The 24,870-nt window shown below is 39.8% G+C and overlaps 1 protein-coding gene across 2 annotated transcripts in view; it reads left to right on the top strand.

The window, feature by feature from the left end:
- The window catches only part of LOC144073121 (zinc finger protein 516-like), a 35,461-nt gene extending 15,975 nt beyond the window's left edge, over positions 1-19,486 (top strand). Inside the window, exons 2-6 of one of the 2 annotated variants that reach the window (XM_077598696.1) lie at positions 1,077-3,310; positions 5,626-6,867; positions 9,727-9,831; positions 12,146-12,216; positions 16,164-16,360. In XM_077598696.1, the coding sequence (XP_077454822.1) occupies positions 1,579-3,310; positions 5,626-6,867; positions 9,727-9,831; positions 12,146-12,216; positions 16,164-16,223 (3,210 nt within the window). In that variant the 5' untranslated portion in view covers positions 1,077-1,578 and the 3' untranslated portion in view covers positions 16,224-16,360. Of the gene's footprint in view, positions 1-1,076; positions 3,311-5,625; positions 6,868-9,726; positions 9,832-12,145; positions 12,217-16,163 lie in introns of both variants that reach the window. The other variant, XM_077598694.1, reaches the window with a different exon arrangement.
- The last annotated feature ends 5,384 nt before the right edge of the window (positions 19,487-24,870 follow it).

Below are 24,870 nucleotides of genomic sequence, written 5' to 3' on the forward strand. Positions count from 1 at the left end.
TGTAAAGTGTCAACTCAGCTGTTGTAGCTTCAGAGGTACCAAACCCTGCGCAAATCATTGCACAATCAGGCAGATGGATACAGAGAATAAATGCTTTTAAAGGGGATGGATACAGTCTCACGTAATATCAGTGGCTGCAAAGTTCACCTGTACGATTATTGAGATCTGACTTGTATTGTAATTTGAAAATAAAGCATGTGTGTTCATAGTCAGCACGGCTCCCTCATTGTTGAGTGGTTTGGGTTAGAATCTTTGCCCTCTTGTGTGGGGTTTGCATGTCTGCCAAAAAGCTGTCACAATTAACTGATCAATGAATTGACAGCCTTTTGATTGTATAAAAATGAATCACTATTAGAAATTAAAATTTGTCCCAAACCTTTTTTTCCTGACCCTCTTATTAGCAAATATTCTCTTCTATTTTTTAGGTAAAAAAATATATTTCCATTTTTATCTTTTAAACTTTTCTTATTATTTAATTAATTAATTAATAACTTAAAAGGACAACAAGTACCTTTTTTATTTATATTAAAAAATAAAAGGAGAAAACAGTAAACATGTCTGTTTATTCATTATTTTTTCTAAATTTAAAATTTAAAATGATATATTTTTGGATTTAAAAACCCTAAATATTGTTTTTTTTAGATTAAAAATGTTTATTTGAACTTTTTTTCTTCAAAAGGGGAGACAATTATTTTCTTTATCTTTTTTTCATTTAAAAAAGGTAGCAGTTATCAATGATCAACATTTTTGCTTCTGTTATAATTAATCAAAATGGATCCTTCTGGAACCACTAATTTTGTCAATAGTACCACTAATTGAAACAACCCATTATCCAATCCAATTGCACTTCTTTCCTTCCCTAGTATGCGAAAGTATTCCAATTGTACGTGAACCTGGTCAATCGGGCAAAAGTGCCCATGAGAACAAGTCATAGACAATGAATGAGCAGGTGTACACTGATATTTGTTGAATATAAATTTTGCGGTACTTACAACTTTTTTTTTCTCTTTCCCCATCTTCTCTCACGCACCACTTTCTATCCACCTCTATTCTCCCCTTTCTTTTTTCATGCCCAGGTGGATGTCGGTGATGCCTGCTGATAATGCGTTAAATATGAAGATGTGGGACTGATGCCAATGAAATGAAGAAAGGAAGTGTGGTCTAATAATTATACTACCAAGACTTTTTGAGATGCTTCCTGCAGACATGAAGAACTAAAAATCCTCTTTTTCCCCAAAAATAGTCAATCACCTTTTTTATACATTAATAATGTTTTCATTTTAAGATAAACACCGTTTTTCATGGTACTGATAGCTCATAGTAACTCAGTTAGATTAACTGAAATTGCTGACAGGGATTGATGAAGATGGTCAGATGGCATTGTTTCCCGTAACTGGGCAGTGTTAAGTGAGTTGCTGTGATAGTAGCTTAATCTCTGGATGACTACAGGCAGATGGGATTTTGATTAACTAACAAAGGCCTACTTGACATCTCTAAATGTGCAACGACAGATAGCACTAGATTGATTTGATTTTTGCTTGAAAGAGGCCAAGTAAATAGGGGAGATCAAATTCCCTGATGAATCCTAGTGTGGGGGAGATGGATGCCCAGACGAGAAGTCAGAGGGAAAAGTTGACTTCCGTCAAGGCCAAACATCATCTTGAGGGTGAGGATGACAAAGTACCTGAGTCTTTCGACTGCAACGTTTGTGGCCGCAGCTTCCCTTTCCTGAGCTCTTTGTCACAGCATATGAGACGCCATACTGGTGCACGCCCTTATAAATGCCCCTACTGTGACCACAGGGCCTCTCAGAAGGGTAACCTCAAAGTTCACATACGCAGTCACAAACTAGGCACACTCTCTAGCCACCATTCCAACGAGGATGAAGAAGGTGGCGCAGAGGAAGAAGAATTAAGTGTGTCGGAGGGACTTGATGGTGGCACAAGTCCAACCAAGAGCAGCTCAGCATGTAATCGGATGATTGGTGGAGATCATGCAGATGATAGTCGCAGGAAAGTGCCTGTAAGGAACTTGAAAAGAGAGAAACCCCAAAGTGAACAGCGGCCTTTCTGCTGCCGCCTTTGTGGCTATGAGGCACAGCGGGAGGATCAGCTCCTCAGCCATATTGAGAAGGTCCACATCACTGTAGACACAGGTGAGCAGACAAGTGTCAAGCAAGAATCTGTAACTGAACCGGTTGAACCTCATTGTGATGGGACCTTTCCCTGTGAAACCTGTGGACAAGTGTTTACGCAAGCCTGGTTCTTAAAGTCACATATGAAGAAACATGCGGGAATCCTGGACCACTGCTGTCGTATATGTGGACGACGCTTCCGTGAGGCATGGTTTCTTAAATCTCACATGAAAACACACAACACCAGATCAAGGTCTCGTGCAAAATCAGATTCTGCTGAGCATCCTGCAACGATCAATGATGTTGCACAGGATCCTGAACTTATTGGCTCTGTAGTGTCTGTCTACCAAATGTGTTCTAAGTGTGGGAACCTATTTCATAGCAAAGAGAGCCTGAGAGATCATGACAAAATCCACAGTGTCAGTTATGGAAAGAAACCTCAGAAACAATCACAACCCAGGAATGATGACGATTCTCCGGCTATAAAAAGACGTTTGCTCGATTATTTAGGTCTTCAGACAGTTGAGGCAAGGGCCAAGGAGGAAGGAAGTGATGAGATACTAGGACAAAGAATCCCAGAGCTTGATCCAGTCTGCAGCTACCAAGCATGGCATTTAGCGACAAAAGGAAAGGTTGTAGAACCCGTAGAGAACAACAAGGTATTCAGTGAAGGAGGAAGCATTGGCGAAGAAGACGTTCCGATTGCCGCAGAAGATTTTGAGAAAGAGAATAATAATTGCACCCTTCAAGGTCAAGACAAACGCAGCGCAGGTCGTCGCAGCAGCTCCAGTTTAGGAAATCAACCTTCATCTGGAGATCAGACACCAGAGAGTCTCAGCGATTCAGAATACCGACCATCATCTCGCCAGGAACGGAAACGACCATCCCAGTCTCAGGGTCCCTCTAAATCCATCGAATGCTTTGAATGTGGTAAAGTTTTCCGGAGTCGTCACCAGATGATTGTCCACCAGCGAGGGCACAGAAAGGATGGGGGAAGGACTTCGGTGGGCGACAAGGAAAAAAGCGGAAATAAAGACCAGTGGAGCTCCACCAGTGACCCAGAATCAGGCTCCCCAAACCGACCGTTTACCCCAGGGTATGGAGATTCTCCGCCAGCCTCTACTTTCAGAGACCAGGCATCTGAGATGGGTACTGCTAACTCAGGAGAGATTCCAGGTTAGTTATTACTCATTTCACAAAAATGTCAATGTTTCACATTTAATGTGTTTATTTTCATTTTGATTTGAGGTCTTATCATAGAAGTGGTAGCCTGAAACATTCTTATTTACTAAATCTTGACACTTTTATATTGTGGGCATGCCTTTGTATTTCTGCCTCTGCAATTTGTGAAGATGTCTAAGAGTCAAATCATCTGTTCTGAGAGATGGAGGGAAGGATAGGAGGATCGATGGGTTAGTTACTACAAATTGTACCCTAAGGGCAAAAACTACAAACATAACAACAAGCTCTACCTATATGTCCATTTAATCAGACAGTGTAATGAAGATTTTTCACTAACATCCACACACTTCATGGGCACAAGTAGTAAGTACACTTGCAGGGGATCAGCTTTGGAGGAGACTGTTGTCTATTAATTCAGAACAACATTTATGAAGTCAGACTTCTGTTATAATTGACCGAGGGCCCACCACAACATTCAAGGCTTCAAACTTGTCTCCACAAAAATTCAGAGCAGAACATTTTTTGCTGTTTTTTAGGTGTGTTATGCTCTGTTTGTCCACATAGATCTATTATTGCTTATATTCATGACAGGTTAAACAGGCCTTTTTTCTTACAAAATAATGATTTAATTTTTGGCTTCATTAGAGTGCACTGGAATGAAATGCCTCTAATCTAATTCAATTCACCCGCTTACTCTAACAACAGTAAATGTGTTTATAAAATGGGCCTGGGCTACTTAATCCATGGCTCTATTGTTTGTGTCTAATAAAAACGGGGGAACAGATGCCGCCATGTGGCCGAAAAACAACAGTATACAAAGTATTGTCGTTAATGCGTTTGTGTTAGATACTACACTATAAAAAAACATAATTGCTGTAAATAATCTTTACAGTTAAATTGTAGGCTTGGCAGTTAAAAATGTTTATGAAAACTCATTTAATTTTATTGACATGGGAATCATGGAAAATATTTTTACATAGTTTTTTTCACATTAGTATTCAGTAAAGCATACAGTGGCTCCTGTGAAGGGGAGAACAGTTCTTATGCAATTTTGTCATTATCATTATGTCCTTGCAAGGGCAGACACTTGCAAATTTCTGGATAAAATGTGACAAAGAAAATATTTCTGTGTATGCTACATGTATGATTTGTGGGGTGAACTTACTAAAGTTTTGGGCACATCAGAGCTTATAGCTGGATGCATTTATTATGAAGAGGTATCAATGTTAGCAGTGGTTGTTCGTCCTCTTCCCTGCTCACAGTGCAGTACTGATCAAAAATAGAAGAAACATTTCTTGAGGCATGGTTAGGCTGTGAGCTATTTCAGGTCTTCCTGTCCCAGGAAACCCCCCCACCCGCCTATGTGAGAGTAAAATTTTTATTCGGCTGGTTTTTTATCTCAAGACTTGTCCTTGTGCATTGTTTTACATCATGACCACCGATTTTCTAATACCTAATTAACTTCATGAATTGAGCCATTACTTCAACCAACTACTGCAGTTGTGGTCTTCTTGCATATAATTATAATATTTCAATATATATATAAGGTGAAATAGCTATATCAGCACATATATGCAGCAAATAATGTTTAAAGTGTTTTTCAGTCATTAGATAAGGACTATAGTCTAAATATAATTGCATGCACACATGCCGTATTCTTCATGAAGGTTTAAATATTTTAATAACCTTGTTTAAATATATAAGAGGGAAACATGCATCTTTTCAGCATATCGTTTACTATCATTCAGCATCATATAAATCCAATACACATAAATCGTTTTTTTTCTTCTTAACTGTCCTTCATTTTTATGGTTATTCATGATATATTTAGTTGGCATTTTATAGACCAATTAGTGGTGTAAAATTGTGTTTATTATTACTATAACAAATGCAATCTCTTTTTGGCATAATCATACTATAATCATAACTACAATTGTAATATTTAGTTCAACCTATATTTACGTGCAAACATTTGGCGTTACCGCCATCAAGTGGAAAATTGTTGAAACTGCAAAAAGAGCAAGTAGAGAATGTTGTATTTACTCCCAGTTACCGGCAACCTGCCTCCTTTTGGACCTTTTTAAAGCCAGATGCTTGCTTCATCTGCATTTTAATTTTCTCTGTGGAAAACATATGTACACTATTCATTTCATATTGTTTCCATTTCCATTTTCTGACGAGAAATTTGTGAGTATAATTGTTGAGAGGACTTGAGTAATTTATTGGCAATGGGACAGTTTTATTTTGCTGTCTGTACATTTTGTGTCATGTTCATGTTTAACCTTAGATTTGATATTGATTTGTTCCAGATGAGAAGCCTTACATCTGCAGCCTGTGTGACTTTGACACCACTGAATCCCATGCCTACCTGGCTCATGTCCGTGTCCATCATCCGGCTGCCTCTGAAGACAGAATCAGCCCCATTCCTAGAGTTACCTCTGATGAATATCCCAAGTTGAATAAATCCCTTCTGCAGGGTCTAGAAAATTCCCCATCCCATCCTCCTCATCTTCCAATTGGCTGTTCTTCCCTTGAGCCTGTTTTCACCCCTGTGGATTTATGTGTGAGGGCTGATGGTCACCGGGGTCAAGACCCCCTAACTCTCGACAAGAATATCCTTCCAAATCATAAATGTTCCTTCTGCTCCCATTCTACACTCTATCCTGAGGTTTTGTGGATGCACCAGACTGTGGCTCACCGCATGACCAGTAGTAGCTCCAATCTGGTGCCTAAATGGGCTCTAAAAAACAACACCAAAGGGCTAAGAGACTTGTCCTCTAGGAGACGTACTGGCCCCCCACCAGTTTTGGAGGGTAAAGAATGCCCACCGCTGCCGATACCTTTCCGCGCCCAACGTACACGTCCCCCATCCCAGTCTAACAACGTACTTAAAAAAATCAAAAACAGTAGCCTTTCAGGTACACCATCACCACCATCCTCTCAATCTTCATCTTTATTGCCCAGATCCTCCAAATCCATTTCAAGATCTCATGCTGCAAGCGTCCCTCAGAGTCAGCCACCACGCGCCAGAGCCAAAGTCGATATTGCCACTTGGAGGAGCTCGCTGTCATCCTCCAGCCCTAAGGAAAAGAGGGCCAATGCACTCTCCCGTTCCCCAGCCCCAAGCCTCAACTCTGCTACAGCAAACAAGAGGCCAGAATGTTACATGATGCCTCAGGAGGGACTCGGCTTCATGCTTTCTAACAAGTATAGCACCCAATCTGAGCACCAGCGAGCTAGAGGCTCTGCTCATCAACAGCTCAACAACTCCCATGCCCAGCGACAGTCTAATGCTACAAGGCCTAGTGGTGTCATCCACAGCTCCATGGCGGGGCACTATGGAGCGACACAGGCATATGGAGGCATTCCCCAGACTTCTTCATCATCATCCCTCGCATCAGATTCTCATGGGAATGTGAAGCACGAGAAAACACCAGAGACCCCTGAAAGGCCAAACAACATCCTCAATTTCCTAAAAACCTACAGCCCACATGATCTGGCTGCGCTGTATCACCGCTGGGGGGCCACCAATTCAGTTTTGGATCCTACTGGTAAGGAAATATATTGTTGCCTTTGTTTATTCGAATCAAAGTGACAAAAAAAGTCAAATCACATGCATCACATACAACACACACAGCAAATATAAGAATCTTCAACTATTTTTTCCATGAGTGGCCACTTGCATGATTTGGATGATTTAGATTTGACAATAGTTCTATGAGGGCATGTATTCCTTCTCATTATTAGTATCTCAATGTACGTGACCGGACGTTTGGTCGCCGGACGTTTGGTCGCCGGACGTTTGGTCGCCGGACGTTTGGTGGCCCGGACATTTGGTCGCCCCGACGTTTGGTCGCCCGAACGTTTGGTCGCCGGACGTTTGGTCGCCCGGGTGAATATAATTTTGAGAGCTGGTTTCAACAGTAAATATTTAGATATTAAACTGTCTCATGAATATAATTTTGAGAGCTGGTTTGGTCTCTGTCATGTTGTCAAACGTCCGGCGACCAAACATCCGGCGAGCAAACGTCCGGGCGAGCAAACGTCCGGGCGACCAAACGTCTGGCGACCAAACGTCCGGCGACCAAACGTCCGAGTACCCTCAATATACACTAACCAGCTATGAAATTATGAACACCAGACAAATGAGATCATGTAGTGAGAGGGCTCCTAAATATTTAATCTAACATCTAAACTTTAACCGCAACCAATATATCAATGGAGACCATTAACTAGTTATCTTGACAATATTTTGTCTTAAAACACTGCAAACACAAGCATACTTACATGTTTAAGAGGTTTGCTGCAAGTTTGTATGTGGGGCAGCATTTATCCTGTGTTTTTCATTCCAAAATAAATGTGTGCGTATGTATTTGTCTTTTAGTATTTTCATATTTATCTGCAAAAGATGTGAAGGAACCTCTGGTGCGCGCAGGTCTGTGAGGCATGCCTCGTGTCCAGCTCCACTCTCCCAGAAAGCTGTCATAAACAGTTTAGGTCACGGCTCTGCCTGATGAGACCCACACAGATGCGAATGGGGAGGCAAAACAGGGCGAGAGGAAACGTAAGAGGAAAAGAGAGAGCAATGAGACAGAATAATTACCCCAGCAGCTGCTTTGGAAATGGTCATTACCGAACATCAACATTTTTTTCCCATTTTCAGTTATGTCTCTCAGGTCAAGTGGGGCTGTGAGGAGCTAGGGGTCAAATAAAACAGCCCTAGAGCAGACGCATGACATCACTGTCACCCGTCCAGGCGCATATCGTCACCATCCGCCTTAGCCCTTTGAGTCACATGCTATAAAGTGACCTTTTTTGAGCAGCAAAGTCTTTCTCCTTTTTCCTATGTAATGTGTGTGTGTGCCCGTGTGTGTGTGCTTGAATGGCCCGTGTTTTCCATCCAGTTCTGTCTTGTCTTTCATTAGTGCATCAGTGAAAAGGGCTGGCACCACAGAGTAGAAGTAAAGTAACCAGAGGCAGGCCAGCAGTCGGGGTGCCAGAGACAGTCTCTGTCACCCCTCTCCCATGCCTTGATTTTCCTTGTCTTGCATTCTTCCGCTTTCTACATGCAAATGTTTGCAAATGTGCATGACAAATGGATACAGGGCAAGTTTTCTCCAGCTCTCTCTCTCTCTCTTTGTGGCTTTGTACGACTGCAGCAGCGTCACACACTACCATACTTCCCAAAAGTAGAATTTCAGTTACATAAACATGATCCAGTTACGTGACATGGATTCAGCATTGATAGCGTGACACTTCATCTCCTTCCGTGTCCCTGTAGCTTATCCTTTCTTAATATTATTTACATGCACACTGGTGACATGAGCAATAAATAATGATTCTGATTGGGCGGATAGGTCATCATCTAGTTTTCAGGGCGGAGGATTTTAAATAAATGGGATATATCTGCTTTCCATTTAATAATAACGGTGGCAGTACAAGGCAGGTCATGTCGGGAAATATATCATCTCTATCTCCCCACAAGTCTACTCATGTTCAGAATTGATGGTGTGGGAAGCAATTGATATTCAACAAGTGACAGTTGTTATCCTCCATGTTTTATGTATATATGTTTCATTGTGTGTGACTGAGTGTGTACAGGTGGTCAGTGCTCACCTCGGCCTATATCTTTGCTGTCCTCAGCCAGGGCAACAACGCACATTGCACATTATATATACAACTCTTTAAACATATACACATGGAGGCACACACACCTGACATGTGACACACGGGCAGCGGAGCGGGCACATCACAGCCGGGGCGTTTTAATTGCCTGTAATTTATGCGGTGTGTGTGTCTGGCTGTCAGCCTGTGAGATGATGCTGTGTGACAGTAGCACTCCAGCCCCTGGAGCTAGCCGCTCATAATGACACATTAGACATACTAATGATGCCTGCACTTGTCCACTACTCATGCCGCCTACCTCCACTGCTGCTGCCATGCTTCTGTGCGAATGTGCCCGTGCTTAGTGTGCGCACACTACTGACCTCTATGACTTTATTTAGCCTCAAACAAAACAAATGAACTAATGATGATGCCCATGTGTTTTCTCCGCATAAAGAATCATTGGTGAAATCATCATTTTTAAATACGTAATAGCAAAGAATGAGCTCTATTGTCCTCAAATGTGATGTGATAGTATAGGTTAAAGTTGTTCCTGGGATAGTTCAGACTTCTTTGTAGATGTAGCTATGTTGTTTGGGTCCTCTAATTTTCTTTTTTTTCTTCAAGACAACTCCCAGAGTAATGCAGTGCAGTATTAGAACGAGTGGACATCAATAAACATTCGTTTAAAGTCTCAATGACAGGAAAAATTGAGTACTATTGTTATCTTGGGGGTATAAAAATATTTTTTTGGTATGAAACCTTTGATTTGTCCTAGCAACACAAAAGTTTGTGTTTGTCACCAGGTGTCCTGAGATCTCTCATGCGACAGGGACAGCATTGCTGCCACGAGTGTGGGAAGAGTTTTGGTCAGCCCAGTCACCTGCGCACTCATATGAGGTCTCATACAGGTAAATAGTCCGTTATACTTCTACCATTCTCGTTAGCTTACAATGATTCACTTTTACATATAGACATAACACCCCTCCACCCAAATGCTGAATTGTACCTGCGTAACTGCAAGGACAAATCGCTTGTGCTCAAGATATGGCTGAACCACTTTTGGGCAGTCGTTAGAACTTTTGTAAAACTACACTTCATCATACATGTTGCCTAATTTAAATGACAGGGGCACGATATAAAATGAGGTGACATAATATTCATCTTATATTACATAGTATAATATGCTAATCATTAGACACGACCATGGCTTATTGAGGTTTATAATAGACACGTAGTTGGGAACAAAATAATAGCAACTTACACATGAAGCAAGACGACGACCTAAGAAAGTTTAGTCATCGTGTAAGAAACGGCCAATATTCTTCTCAAGTTTATGAAATAATCCTCCAACTTTTAATCATTCATTTTATAGCACATGTTCAGTCATTTGCATGACACCTGTGCACACGCACACACAGCATTCTCAGCTATTAATCCATTTAGATACACTTACTGTATGTGAGTTATAGAAAATATATGCATGGAGGCATTCACACTAAACAATATTTCATTGTCGGACATTCCTGCATGTACCCAAATAAATCAAAACAGATCTTTTTGTTCAGCTGAGTGTGACAGCAACTCTGTGAGTTCTTCCTTGCCCTGGGCTGGGCAGCTGCCGCTATTTTTTAAACTGAAACATGTTTTCTCTGGATACTGACCTGTGACAAATTGTATACATTATTAATCACACGTCAATTAGAGAGACGCAATTGTGCATTTCAATGAAGCAAACCATTATTTATTCACACCAGTCTCATGAGTCCATTTACAAGTACTCCATTGCCATTTATTAAACAGCATGGCAAAAGCTATATCCACACGTACATGTTTTCCCCCCTTTGTAATGTTATGTTCTTAACTTTGTAGTTGAAAAAACATCTTGTCCACTTGTGTAAAAGATTATTTAATGACAAACCTTTGCCAAATTTGAAAGCTGTCAAGCTTATGCAAAGCAACAGGTGACACCCTAACCAATAACTGATAGGTCTTGTTTTTTAGGAACTAGAAGTTTAAAGCAATCCTGAATCATTTAAATCTAGATTATACAGCCAACATAAAAATAATGAATAGTTTTGTAGTTTTTACAAGCCCTACATAGTTAAACCTTTCCTAGAAGCCTATAGCATAACTTCTGTGAATGTGAAAAGCCACAAAACAGAATTGAGAAAAGTAATTACATAATTAATTAATTAGTTGATTTTACAAGTCCCAATATTTTGACAATGAAGTAACAGCTCTTTCGTGCCTCTATAATTTTAAAATGCCAAGTTTTTTTTTCTTTTGATATATCCGTTTTCTTCCTAATATTTGGACTTAATTTTCAATTGGTTACATTCTTCAAATACGTATTTGTGTGGATATTGCTTTTCTAGTATTCCCCGCTTTCTATACTTTGCAGTTTGTTTCCGTTCTTTTCCTCACCATTCATCTTTCACCCCATGAACCTCCTTTCCACCACATCCTTTTTTCTTGTCTCTCAATAGCATCAATTTCTAAAATTCCTCTCTTTTGACATCTAAATCTTCCTCCACTCCCGCTGGATTCCTACACTTGCATTCTTCCCTCCCTCTGCCTCCCACCTAACTTGTCTCTGGCTCCTCTACTCCCTCTCCTGTCACGTCCATCATGTGAGCGTGCAGTGATCACAGCAGACAGTGAGATAAGTAGCTTCTTTATAGAGAGTGTGAATGATATGTGGCATCGCCAGTGATTCTAAGTGACAGAGGCCAAATGGTAAGTGATGCAAAGCGCAGCTTCCCCTAAGCATTATTGTACTGCACCCCCCTTTCACCTTCTCCACCACCACACTCAGACACACAGCACATTAACAGACTCACGCCCAAACGCAAGCTCCATAAACACCAGCCAAGACTGTAATTAATGTTGTCAGCGACGATTGTCCTCAGCACGGACGTACGCACAAAGAAAAGAGAAAAGGCCAGCCACCTCGAGGCCTCTATTAACATGTGTCATATTAAATCACTGACTTGGCTTCACCAAGTTCCATCACCATCATCATCACCTTCATCAGCACCATCATCGTTACTGCTAGCGCCTCTCCATGAGCATGGGCATCGGTGGCGAACGCCGCACTGCGTTGTGTGGCTGGCGGCACAAGGAGAAAACCAAATGCTTACGTGGGTCTTGATAGAGCTTTTAACCGGATGCCTCCCTTCCCATTCCTCCTCCCCCACCCTCGTCCCCCTTCTCACCCCACAGCTGGGTTTGATTTTAATGGACTCCACAGAAGTACTGACGCTCACAGCACCGCTTCTGAAGCTCCCAAACAAGTATGTGGCACAATGGCTAATCACACGGCTCCACCACTGCTTTTGCATGTATCGTCTGTGTATCACATCTATCCGCATGTTGTGTAATATTGTCAACTTCTATCTCCAGTCCTACTCCCTGTGTTTGTTTACTTATTTGATGTGCTACATGCTGTGCACCTGGCATCCTTACAAAACATATAATTCTTGAAGATTGCTTTTCAAGGAAATTGTACATTTGCACAACTGTCATCAAATGGAGCAAATGCAGTAGAGTAATTCCCAATATTTGCAGACCAAATTTATAATTAAGTGTTTTTAATGGATTAATGATACTATGTCATTAAACGTCAATGACATGAGGAAGAGAAGGCCTAAGGACTTTGCATCGGGAAATATTAATTAGGTTGACACACAGAAAAAGAACTTTGAACAAAGAATGATGGAAGAAATTTTTTTCTACTATTATTCCTAGTACAGTGGTACCTCGACATACGATCTTAATCCGTTCCGGGACTGAGATCGTATGTCGAGCTTTTCGTAACTCGAGCGGACGTTTCCCATTGAAATGAACTAAAAACAAATTAATTCGTTCCAACCCTCTGAAAAAACGCCAAAAACAGGATATTGGATTGGAAAAAATGTTTTATTTCTTCTAATTCGCCATCTATTAACAAAGTAACACATAACTAGTGTTTTAATAGTAATAAAATGTGTTTAATAGAAGTAAAATTAGACACATTTTGCGGAGGGTAGAGACAGCGATATCGGCCTATCGGTGTTGTCTGCACAAGTATACTTCATTACTCAGAAAGCCCTCTTTTTGCCCGCGCATGCGCGTTGTGCGTTTCCTGGTCGAAACTCGTCTGGATAAATCGTTCAGTGCTCGTAGATATCTGTTATACACGAAAGAAATGCGGCAAAAAAGTGCGCTACAATGATAAACAGCCTCTCATGTCATGGCCACGTGGCTTGGTCGCAGCTCGAAATTTTGATTGTATCACGGGCGAATTATTCGATCGAAATTTTCATCGTACCACGAGCATGTCGTACCACGAGTTGATCGTAGGTCGAGGTACCACTGTAATTGAAATCTTAAAACATGGTTTCCTCCAGGACGAATGCATGAAACCTGCGTTTGAGATTCCTTATTGTCGCTGAAACATCTCAGCTGGTCTACTTTCATTTCATCCGGAATTCACCATAGTTGCTAAAATGGCAATGTGTTTACTTTGCATACTTATACTCGTTTCTGCCAATATGCACTGTGCAGAAATTCCCTTTTTTATGTTACCCTGTATATTTAGAATTTCAATTGCTTACATTTTGAAACATTCCTTTTTGTAAGCTAAACCACAATCCAATCTTTTTAAATCAAATGTATCGTCCCCAAATGTGACAAGGATAGTAGGTTTTTTTTCCAAACATTGTGCAAGTTATTATTATTATTTTTTGGCAAGGGTGCATGAAATTATATTTATATTCTACCTATGAGCAGCATCCATTGCAGCAAATGTGTAAAAAAAAAAGATAGAGGTAGATCATGAATTTTCAAAAAATATAGTAAATCTGCCAGCTGGGATAGGCTCGAGCACCCCCCACGATCCGTCTGAGGATAAGCGGTAGAGAAAAAGAATGAACACAATTCATTAAGTTTTCATGTTCATTCAGAGTAAAGTTTATACTTGATGTTACCTCTATGGACATAGTTTCCCCAAAATATTAAAATAATTAATAAAGTTGATCATTGATCTGTTAAACATAGCGAGAATGAGCCTTGGTCAAAAAAGTTGATACAGTTAAATATAGAGAAGCTACTTGAGTTGCCAGCTCCACAAGTTTGTAAATAAGCAGGTTAACCTTTACTGTCAACGGCAGTCAAAGAAAGAAACAATAAATGAAATGTTTTTTTTAAGAGTTTTACCAGCGCAGTCCTGCCTGTCAGTCACAGAGACAACAATTGAGGCCGAGTGCGAAACAGAAGTAAATCTGCTTGCCTTTGACATTCACTTGTACACGCTGCACCCTCACATTTATTAATCATACACGTCACACATACACACACAGCGCACATGACTGAGATTTACCGCACACAATATGAGTGATGGGCAAAGGCGTCTGGCGGAGGGGTCCAATTAGATGCAGTGTTGACGCTGCTTTACGGTGACGATAACCTTTAGTATAATGTAATGCAGTGGTCTCTTCAGCCATGTTTTCTTACAGGACGATGTCGCCCAGGTTCTTGCTTTCCTCTCACGTCTAACCGTTACCTTCTTTCCAGCTGTTTTATTATTTTCTTTTATGATTAATTATACCTATTTTGTTGTTATCGCTCTCTTCCTTAAATACTCCTTTTCCTTCGTTCTGTTGCGCTTCTGATGATGTATGATAACTCTTATATTTTCCTATATCTTCTTATGGGAAAATACTGGGGGAGGGGCACAGAGAGTCATTAGTTTTCCTGCTGTGATATTCCTCCATTTATCAAAATGATAATTAGGTGCAATTAAATGGCAATCTCATTTGTTTTGTTCAGGTGGTAGTTGCATATTTTTTTATTATTCTTTCTATTTTTTGCTGAGATATGATGTCTGTCCCATTGTAGGTCAGTCTAATTAGACGGCATTGCGGGTGTGTGTTTGTGTGCGTACACCTTTGTTGATGGAGTGAAATACACAGAGATAAAATTAGGACATTTCAGAAAATGATTGTGATGGCTTGCCTCTTTAGAAGGATTTTCTCTGGCATTTTCTAAAGAATACATTTTTTCCATATATAAGGCGCATGGATTATAAGACTCAGGAGCAGTAGTGGTGGTAGTTGTGCCTTATAGTGCGGAAAATACAGTAGTGATATCTCTAAATGGACTTATTTATTAGCTTAAGTTAAATCATCAGTATAGTTGTCTCCAATTTTTTGGATAGCCTTTAAAATATCAGTTTCAGCCTCCTGTGGTCCTTTTTGGTGTTAGCCATTCCACACTTGCTCATTTCAATTGTTCTTTTCGGAAAATACAACGGTTTTCTCGCATATCCACAAATTTATTTATCTATTTATGTCTAAAATGCCTTTCTTATTTCTGCATCCTCACCCCGTTGCTACTGTGACAACGAAATTTCCCGAATACGGGATAAATAAAGTTATCCAATCCAATCCAATCCAATGCATGCTCTGTAAAATTAAGACAAATGTCCATTAGGGCAAGGATGTCAAACTCATTTTGGTTTGCAGACCACATTCACAAGCAAGTAGATCTCAACTGGGCTATACCAGTATATTTTTGATCAAATGAGTTATACACAGTAATTAACATTTTCCCACACCTTTTACAAATAAATAATTACACACAACATAAATCCAAGATTCACATACTCACTCACAAACAAAACACACACACAGACTTCCAATTTCAAAAGTACTCAGTCAAAACTCTTCCAATTTTATGTTGCTCGTCTCAGAATAAAATAGCATGTGATTGTACATGCATACTGAATGAATGAACTAAACTGCCTGACCCTCAGTTCCGTCTCACGGGCCGTACGTTTGACAGTCTGTACTAGAAGAATGAAAGTCTGAATGCTCGTTTTTATGTGCTGTTCAAATAGCTGGCGAGTAGCCCAGGTTGTACCCTGCCTCTGGCCATGTCAGTTGAGCTATGTTGCAGCCCACCAGTGATCCAAACGAAAAAGATGGCTGTATTGGGTCAAATCTTATAAAAAGATTGAGTCGGCCTAATTCTGTATTTTATTACATTTTCGGTTGTTGTAAATTCAATTGCTAGGTCTGCCAATATTTAAATCCATATTGCATTCACGGTCTCCCTTTTTTCCTTTTAAATGTGGCTACGTGTGCTTTTTCTTTCCCATTCTATTTCCACTTGCTCATTTGTGGTGATGGTTGATGTCATGCCACAAAATCCTTTGTTGTCACCACATGATCTCATGAAATGTTGTTGTGTTGTTGTCCAGGAGAGAGGCCTTTCTGCTGCCAGCTCTGCCCATACAGAGCCTCTCAGAAAGGGAACCTGAAGACACACGTCCAGAGTGTCCACCACATGCCTTTTGACAACAGCCAATACCCAGACTCGAGGAATTTGTTGCTGAACTTGGAGGAGCAAGGACAGTTTAGACCGCCACCCACCTCGCAAAATCATCAATAGGTTCTCTCTTGGACATTGAAGTTCAATCCAGGCTAATCAGAGACTCAACATCAACTAAAAACGCCATCATCACATCTAAAAATATAATGCTTTGATCAGATTTTTCATTTTTATTGGGGGAAAATTTAAAATATATCCTCAATTATCCCACAACCTTTAATAGGGCTTTTCTATATATTCTTGTCGTTTGAGGGAGAGATTTTTAATGAATTAACACAAATGGCTTCTCTGAAGTCACAAATCGTTTTATGCTCGACTGCTGGAAATAGTTTTAAAATAATAATCTTGTGTTGAATGATGCCTTCTGAAATCTTTACTTCTTTGGCAATGGATTTTTTTTTTTTTTTTTACAATATCACTAATATGGCATCCTACTTCCGTGCCCAACAATTTCCCCGTTCCCTACAGCTTTATTATAGTTCAGACATTCTTTTCAGAAATCTATTGTCTCCAATCTGCTGCAATCATATTTTCTCCTTAATTAGCCCTCTCATAATTTCCATGATAATAAACCAATTATCAAATTTAATGACATTCTTTTCAAATGTTTGAGCAGACAAAATACGAATCTAAATCGGAGCAGCAAAGCAGATTCAAAATGACTGAAGTGATTATTTGATTATCAACATAGTGGCCGATAAATGTTAGCTGCATTGTATAACTGATTAATTGACCAATCATCACAGTCATAAAGACTTCCACTACTGGGCTAAAAGCCATTAAAATGTCTTGTATGTGTCAGCATGTGCAAATGTGGTAAAGTCACTTGGCTCCACTCTTTAGTGAAATCTTAAGAGTGACCACTATGAGGGGGATGATTAGAGGCAGGGAGGCGAGATTAGTGAGAAAGAGAGAGTGTGCTCTAATGCTCATTAAAAAGAGTTGCTTTTTAATAGCCATTATAAATGAGTGTACCGTTTTTATGGCCGTACAATTATTGTCAATTGAAGGGGAAGGGGCTGAGTGCCAGCAGTTTCCATCTATATAACTCCTTTATATTACTGAGCCTTTCTAACACTGACACTTTGACTTTGATTTACAATGGAAACTTGCAGTGGGAGCGATGTGAAGACTCATATCGAAATCACACAAAGTAGAAGCCAGCTGGTGCACTTTTAGAGGTAAATGTGGCTCTGCTAATGTAAGCCTGTGTGATGGCTTTGGTTGAGAAATAGAAGGTTGTGGGGGTTGTCAGTCTTTTTATAAATAATGTTTATTTTCACTTAAAATGTGCTGCAAGCTTCTGACACCAAAACACTGATGTTAAAATTGCCCAAGTGAGTCTTGTTGCCACAATCTCTGACTCACATGTTTATACTGATATAAATATGTTATTTTAATGATATATAATCACTGCAATATACGAGCAACTTAAAGATGCACTGTTCTGGGTTGATCAACTGCCTTGTGGTAATCACCATTTGCACTGCATATATTATTAGCACTGGAAAATACTGATCACAGATTCAGTTGTCATTTTATTACTGAAAAAGACTAAAACGAATCATCTGAACACAATGGTGATTGTTGAATGATTTTTGAGCTGTTGATTGACTAACCAGAAATTCTTTCATAGACTCCTTAATGGTTCTTTGTCTTATATGATAGACAGCTATTCTATCAGCAATGCGACCAAATACTATTTGGGAAAAGAGTGATGCTGAACCCACCTGAATTGTAAAATAGTGATGGTCTTAACTCAGATGTGGCTGCATGTCTTTGTGCATTGTTTTTTAATCTACTGAAAAGGATGATTAGCAGCCTCTCTCTACCGCTGCCATCATCCATGTGTTGTGCCTACCTTCTCTGCAAAGGCATGTTAATCTGAAAGGGGCGAGTCTTTACATAGAGGGATATTTTGTATCTTCTTGGGTTTGTCTGTTTAGCAACTCTCAAGGTAAGGAAGCCATGCCTTGTTTTATTGGATATATAAGCAGATCACTTGTCAGGGAATATAAGTGTTGGGTACAGACAGTTTTCAGAATAGATTATTCTAAAAAGTTAACATAACGAGTATGTGACACTTACATCTATTTTGAAACCTCTGTAGTTTTTACAAAAACAAACAATGGATGTAATACCAGCGGGTTGTTGAGATATGCATACTATGTTGTGTACTTTAAAATGTCTAACGATACACAAAACTATCGAAGGTTTTGGGTAGTGAAAATACTTGAAAATGGATATTCTAGCCTTGTAGCGTAGAATAGTACTAATAATACCCGTATTGTACAAAATTCCCTTTAAAATTAACTCCTCAGTTAGAAATTTTTACTCCTAAGTGTGACTTAGCAAAAGTGTGAAGCTGGAGTGACTGTAAAATAAACTGTTTATCTGTAACCCATTCTTACCAAACTCTATATACAGCGGTAGAAACCAAATGGCATTATTAGTTCACTTAGACTAGAATAATGCTTTAAATTTTCACTCTGTTCAAGTCTAGCCAAATAAGGTTACTTTGAGAATGTTACTATAGCAGTTACAGCTGATATGTTTGTAATTTATCTTTTGTTTAGGCTTTTTTTTGCATAGCTTTTAATGACATAGATGTTTTTTTTGCAAAGGCCGTGTGTCACACATTTTTCCTTATTTTTCCTCATGGAAGATTTGACAAGTCGAGGTGCAGGAGTGTTTATTTTTTAATGAAGATCTAAGAGCTTGTTTTGAGACTTTCTCTGCTAAATTGTAGGAGTTTCGTCATTAGCTGGCCTCCCGCAGGGATTGTATTTTGTTTATTTGTTTTGGGGTTTATCACATATTTTAAGTTGTTCTTTTTTTGTCTTTGAGCTTTTCATTGATATTGAACCTCATGATTAATGTACCTAACAAGACCTTATTATTCCAAGTGTTTTGGTTGAAATCTGTATTTATTATCACTTCAAAAAGGACAGAAGGACAGAGGCAGGACAGTTGTGTTTGGTTATTTTGATTTTCTAGGTCATTATTTCATTTGGTTGTTGTTTTGTTGCTCTTAGGTTATTTCTTTTTTAGTTTTCTTTTGTCATTTTCAAGCCAGCAAGCCGATGTGAAAGCTCTACCTCGTCTGAGCCATTCTCAGTTCTGTTACACTTTTGTAAATTGCAAAACATGTAATGTCATGTCCAAAATAAAGACACACAAAATGCAACTTTTGCCACGTGTCATCTGGTTTGTTCATAACAGATTCTTCTCAGTCGCTGTGATGGCACACATCCACATTGAGATAAAACAAGCTTCAGATTTAGTTGTTTTGTTTTTCTTCCTAATCATCTTTCCAGTGTCAACCAAACTTTGACTCACTGGTGACATTAGCACTCACTGTCAGTAGCTGAGTGCACATTATCAAACACACCGGCGCATTTCGAGGAAAGTTAGATTCATCAGTTAAAAGCATAATGTTTAAACCAGTTAACAGTCAAGTTTGTTATGATGACTTTGGTAGGCTCCTTCACATTTTGGAGTGTCTTTTATACAGATGCTCTACTCTACTACTCTAACTTACTGTTCGAGGAATAGCCAGTCTTTCAACCATGAAAAATAAGACGTTCAATTCAGAAACAATAAGCACTCAGTGCAATATGTATAATACTGTATACAAGTTAATCAGAGAAGGAAATGTGACTTGGTAGATAACGAGCTGAATGATCACAAACTAGTAAACAAATGAATGTTTACGTCCTGTAAAATGGAAGTCAACATCAATACATTTGGAGAGGCCATAGAAAAGAACAGTGTTACAAGCCTACCAAAAACAAATGAATAATAAAAATGGGGAAAAAAGGCTATGTCTGCTGACTGTGCTCAAACTATGCACCCACCGTTCATGAGCCAAATGTCTATCAACTTTACAGCCACTTGTTACAATGTGAAAAAATCATGTTCTGTCAGAAGCATCTCTCTTTAATCCACATTTTCACCTTAAGACTTCTGAGACTGTCCTTGGAAATATCTTAAACAGTAACGCAAGGATTACTGGCATAGTTTGCAGCCTAATTGCATGATACAGTGGTGGATAAACCCAGGCAGAGGCTGCCTCTTGTAAATTCAGGTGACCCTTGTTGGAATTATTGCTGAGTGTGGCAAACTAGTGTCGGTCACTGCTGAACACTGTATGAAAAAATAATAATTATCAACCCAGTGTTTCCTTCCAGCCATAGACAAAACTGAATGATTTTCAACTGTCTTGACTGCGTTCAATTTTTACAACTCATTTAAATTTGAGAGGACATGAATTATAATTTACTGATCTGATCAAAATTCACATATTACCGTTTACCCTTGAGTCAACCTTCAAAAGGGAATATATGAGGTTCTGATTATTGAATGTGATGGAAAGACGTGAGGCCAAAACTGTACTGCAAGCTGTTCTTTTCCGTAGCATTTGACACGTGATGGATGTGAACATTGATGACTCGTGGACCGTTGGCACCTTGATGTTCAAGAGTGGCAGTGTGCTTGAAGGGGACCTGCCATCCAGCAGCTACAAGAAACCCATAGCCTTCAACTTTGAAGGACCAGATCGGGATTTGTTGCTACTTTGCCAGTCCGTTTCATGTACTGTGTCAATGTGCACCATTTGTCTGTCAGCCTGAGTGATGGCAGAGTGACGGGTTCCCTCTGAGAACATGGTACATAACGTTAATGCCAGGCAGGCCCGCAGGCTGAGAAAAGACTGCAGCTGCCCGTCACTCTTTCCTTCCTCATCAGTCCGTGTGACAGCAGTGAGTTGCCTGAAACCTGTTCGATGACATCTCCTTTATTTGTCACACAGCATGGTGAAATAGTGATTGAGTGACATGAAAAATATGCCAAATGTCGCTCTAATATGAATGTGACAAGTAGATGTGTTGGAGAAAACAATCCTTTCAAATGTTCAATTGATTTCATAATGGATATGCCACAAAGATACATCTGAATGACATTTTTTAGCATTCAGACTGACACACTTTAAAATGACACTTCTACATTTGCGATTGAGTGCACCCATAATTGCATCTTTCAAAAGTCCAAAATATTTCTACCTTATATTTGACATGTGTCTAGAAGGAATCTATGCAAATAAATTAATTTATCACACCTAAAAATTTTGTCCAACCTTGGGCATTTTATGGTGCTGTCACGGTGTGCCAGTGCGGGTGAGCAGGCGAGAAATGGGGGAAGGTCTCAAATGCGGGGAAACGGAGGCCAGGAAGGATAGTGGTAACTCAAAATGTTTAGATAAAGTGACCAAAAAACTAAGTGCAAATAAAGGTATGGCTCCAAAAATACAGAGATAAAAAGCTAGACTATCAGGCAAACTTACTAACTCACCAGAAGCAAGGCAATGTCGTAAGTATCGAACCGCACAAAACATCAATGAGGATGCAACATGAAATAAACAAACACAGAGAACTTAAATACACAGACATGGGTTAATGAGACAGGAGGAACAGGTGCATGACACAAGAGGCAGACAATTGGCTGAGACACGTGAGGGAGGCAACAACAGGTGAAAATAATGGACAATCACAAAAACGAGAAAGACTAAGGCGGATGTGTGAAAAAAACGCAACCAAACATGGCAGGTGGCCAATATTACATCTTTAAATACAGTGTGTTAATGTCAGGTTAATTTTTCACTCCATGAACACTCCAATTCCCTCATTGTCATTTTTTGTCCATATTAGAGTCTTCCCTTGATTATCGCGAATTCACTTATCGCGAATTCACTTCTTCACTATTTTTTTCTGTTTAAAGTTCATAAATATGTGAAAATCCACGCTGAAACTCGTATGCGCTGAAGAAAAAAAAGGTAGTTATAATAGGGGTGACCCTACTTTGCGATTTTTCGATTATCGCGGCCATGTCTGCTCTACGTTAACCGCAATATTCGACGGCTTACTGTATACATTTTTAAGTTTTAGTTTTTATAATGGAAACTCTCAGGTGTTGGTTCAGTGCATTACATCATGAAGGGCATCCGGCATAAAAACTTGTGTGCCAAATCTATCATGTGAATCGTCAGTTTCACTGTGGTGGTCTCTGAGGGCAAATGCTCAAGGGTATGGCTGGTGACAGTAACAGATTCTTTGCTGTTTGTAGAGGAAAGGGTATTTATATTAATTACCAGTATGGTTTCCTGAATGAATTTTGTCCTTGCTCCCAGACATTAAAAACTAAAGTGTGCTAAGTTATACATCCCCATTACAATATTTAGTTTCCTTTTAAGTTAAGAATATTGTTGTATTGATTACCTTTTGTAAAAAAAATAATAATAATAATATTAAGAATCTTTTCAAGCTTGTGTTGAAACTTGGACGTGAGCAAACACTCATGGTCTGCCACCAGGGAGCACTATGTGTCTCTTTAGAGCCTGCTGAATGGCTTTCCCCAGGAGAACAAGGGCAATGTTAGAGACCAAATGGCACTTGTACATGTACAATTGCTACAGTGCTATGGCTTCCGGAGGGGCAAATATATTTAAAAACTCTACAGCGTATAACAGCGCCACAGCCTTGACAGCACAGCTCCCACCCGAGAGTCGGGCTCCTCTACATTTCCCAGGCAAAAGGCCAAACACATTTACAACACTTCAAATATGCGCGACACAAAAATGCACTCTCTGCAGTGAAATATGTAAATATTGCACTAATCAAAGGGTTGTGGTATCGCAAAATGCCACAGAAAGGTTATGACCCGGAGCCTGTGCTAATAGAGGAGCAGTGGAGGGGGGGAGAGGATAGAGGCAGGGCTGGCGGGTTGCGTTGTTGTGGTGGTTGGTAGGAGGAAGAGGAGGAGGAGGAGGGGATGTGTGTTGGGAGGTGCAGAGGAGTGACAGCTACCACAGGCATTTCTCCTGCCTGAGGAGGACCTTCACTTACTGACCTCCACCGCCTGCACTCCAACGCTCTGACAGTAATGAACAGGAAGGGGCTGTTTATGCATATCAAATGTTATTTACTCTCCCACAGTCAAGTGTAGCCACAGAGGAAAGAACGAGGACGGCACAAAAAGCAGGATATTCCCAAAGACCGTGGGCTGCCATTAGAACAATATGTACCAGAATGCAAAGGCCTCGCCGGAGCGCTGAGGTTAATTTCTCGATCGCAATGAATTACGTGTACTAGTTTTTAGGGCTTTTTCAGTCTCTTTAAAGCACAGCATGGTTCTTTCGTTAAATGTTTGCGCCTGCAAGTTCTGTAAAAAAAAGTGAGCTTGACAATGAACTGTGCTTGCTATCTATTTACTTCAACTATCTAACATGCTGCCAAACAAAGGCTTATATCCGGAGACAGAATCAAGAGGATGCTAACACACACTCTCGTCATGTAATATATTTTAAGCAGGATTAATTCTTCTCCACATTGACATGATTGGTCTTAAATAGCACAAACCTCAAAGCCAGAGGGAGGAAAAGCCTGAGTGGAATTATTCAAGGGAATGACGTTGGACGACAAGCTCAAGAACATAACCTTGAGCGGGAACAATGAAGAATCAGCCGCCAGAAAACGTTTGTGTTTTCACAAGCCTGCGTGTCATCGTCATTGCTTTACGGCTCAGCTTCATTTCCCATCAGCCCTTGTGAGAATTAAGTTGGATCTTAAGTATGTAAATGAGAACCTATTCCGTGGCCCCCACCCTGTCTTTATATGAATCCCAGGACAGACCATGACATTTAACATCGCCTTCACTAATTTGCGCTTAATAGCCAAAAAGTGATTAGAATTAACATTAATGACATTTCGTATGTCTCTTCTTCTCTATTCATTAGCCCTCACTGTTGATAGTTAGAAGTTAATGCTGCTTCCTAAATCTGACTGTATTTCCACCCTTTTTTATCTCCTTTTCAAGAACACAACAAGCAAGGAGACATCAAAAAGATGGGGGTGCTTTAGGGATGACAACATAAAGCTTTTAAATTGGGAATTTAATCTATCGGTCACACCCTGTTTATCAATTGACATAGGCTTCACTAAAGATTAAGAAAGAAAGGAATGGGGGCCACCTCCCTTTTCTTTTTCCCCCTCAATCTTTTTTGCTTAAACAAATACTGTCTGAAACTTTCCATCTCTTCTTCTCCCCCAGGAACTACTATAGAATCTCTCGAAGGCATATCATGGTGGATAACGCGAGCTGAAGAAGTGTTACATCCTATTATCATTTCCCTGCTTGGATCATTGCATAGAAGACTCTGACTGTGTGAAATGTGAGCATTGTGTTGCAAACAGAGGACACGTCCTTTCTCCAGTAATTGGTATGATCTCTAACCTTGGTCAAGGACATGTGGCTTTGTGTTATGTTCATTTTGTCACATGACCCTTTTACGAATGGCTCAGGCCACCAGTCTTACAGTTAATTTTTTGTTGTTGTTCCAATTTGGAGAGAATTAGTAAAGCATAGAAATGCATTAACAAGTTACCCCCAAACTTACCACTTTATTGAAATAATGAGTAATTTAAATGACATATTCTAATATCTTACATTTGCAAAAATCATATCTGAGATGCAAACTGACTGATAAGGTGTTGGCAATCTTTTGCCGTGCACTCATGGTCACT

The sequence above is a fragment of the Stigmatopora argus genome, chromosome 4, assembly GCF_051989625.1.
Source record: "Stigmatopora argus isolate UIUO_Sarg chromosome 4, RoL_Sarg_1.0, whole genome shotgun sequence".
Classification (NCBI taxonomy): Eukaryota; Metazoa; Chordata; class Actinopteri; order Syngnathiformes; family Syngnathidae; genus Stigmatopora; species Stigmatopora argus.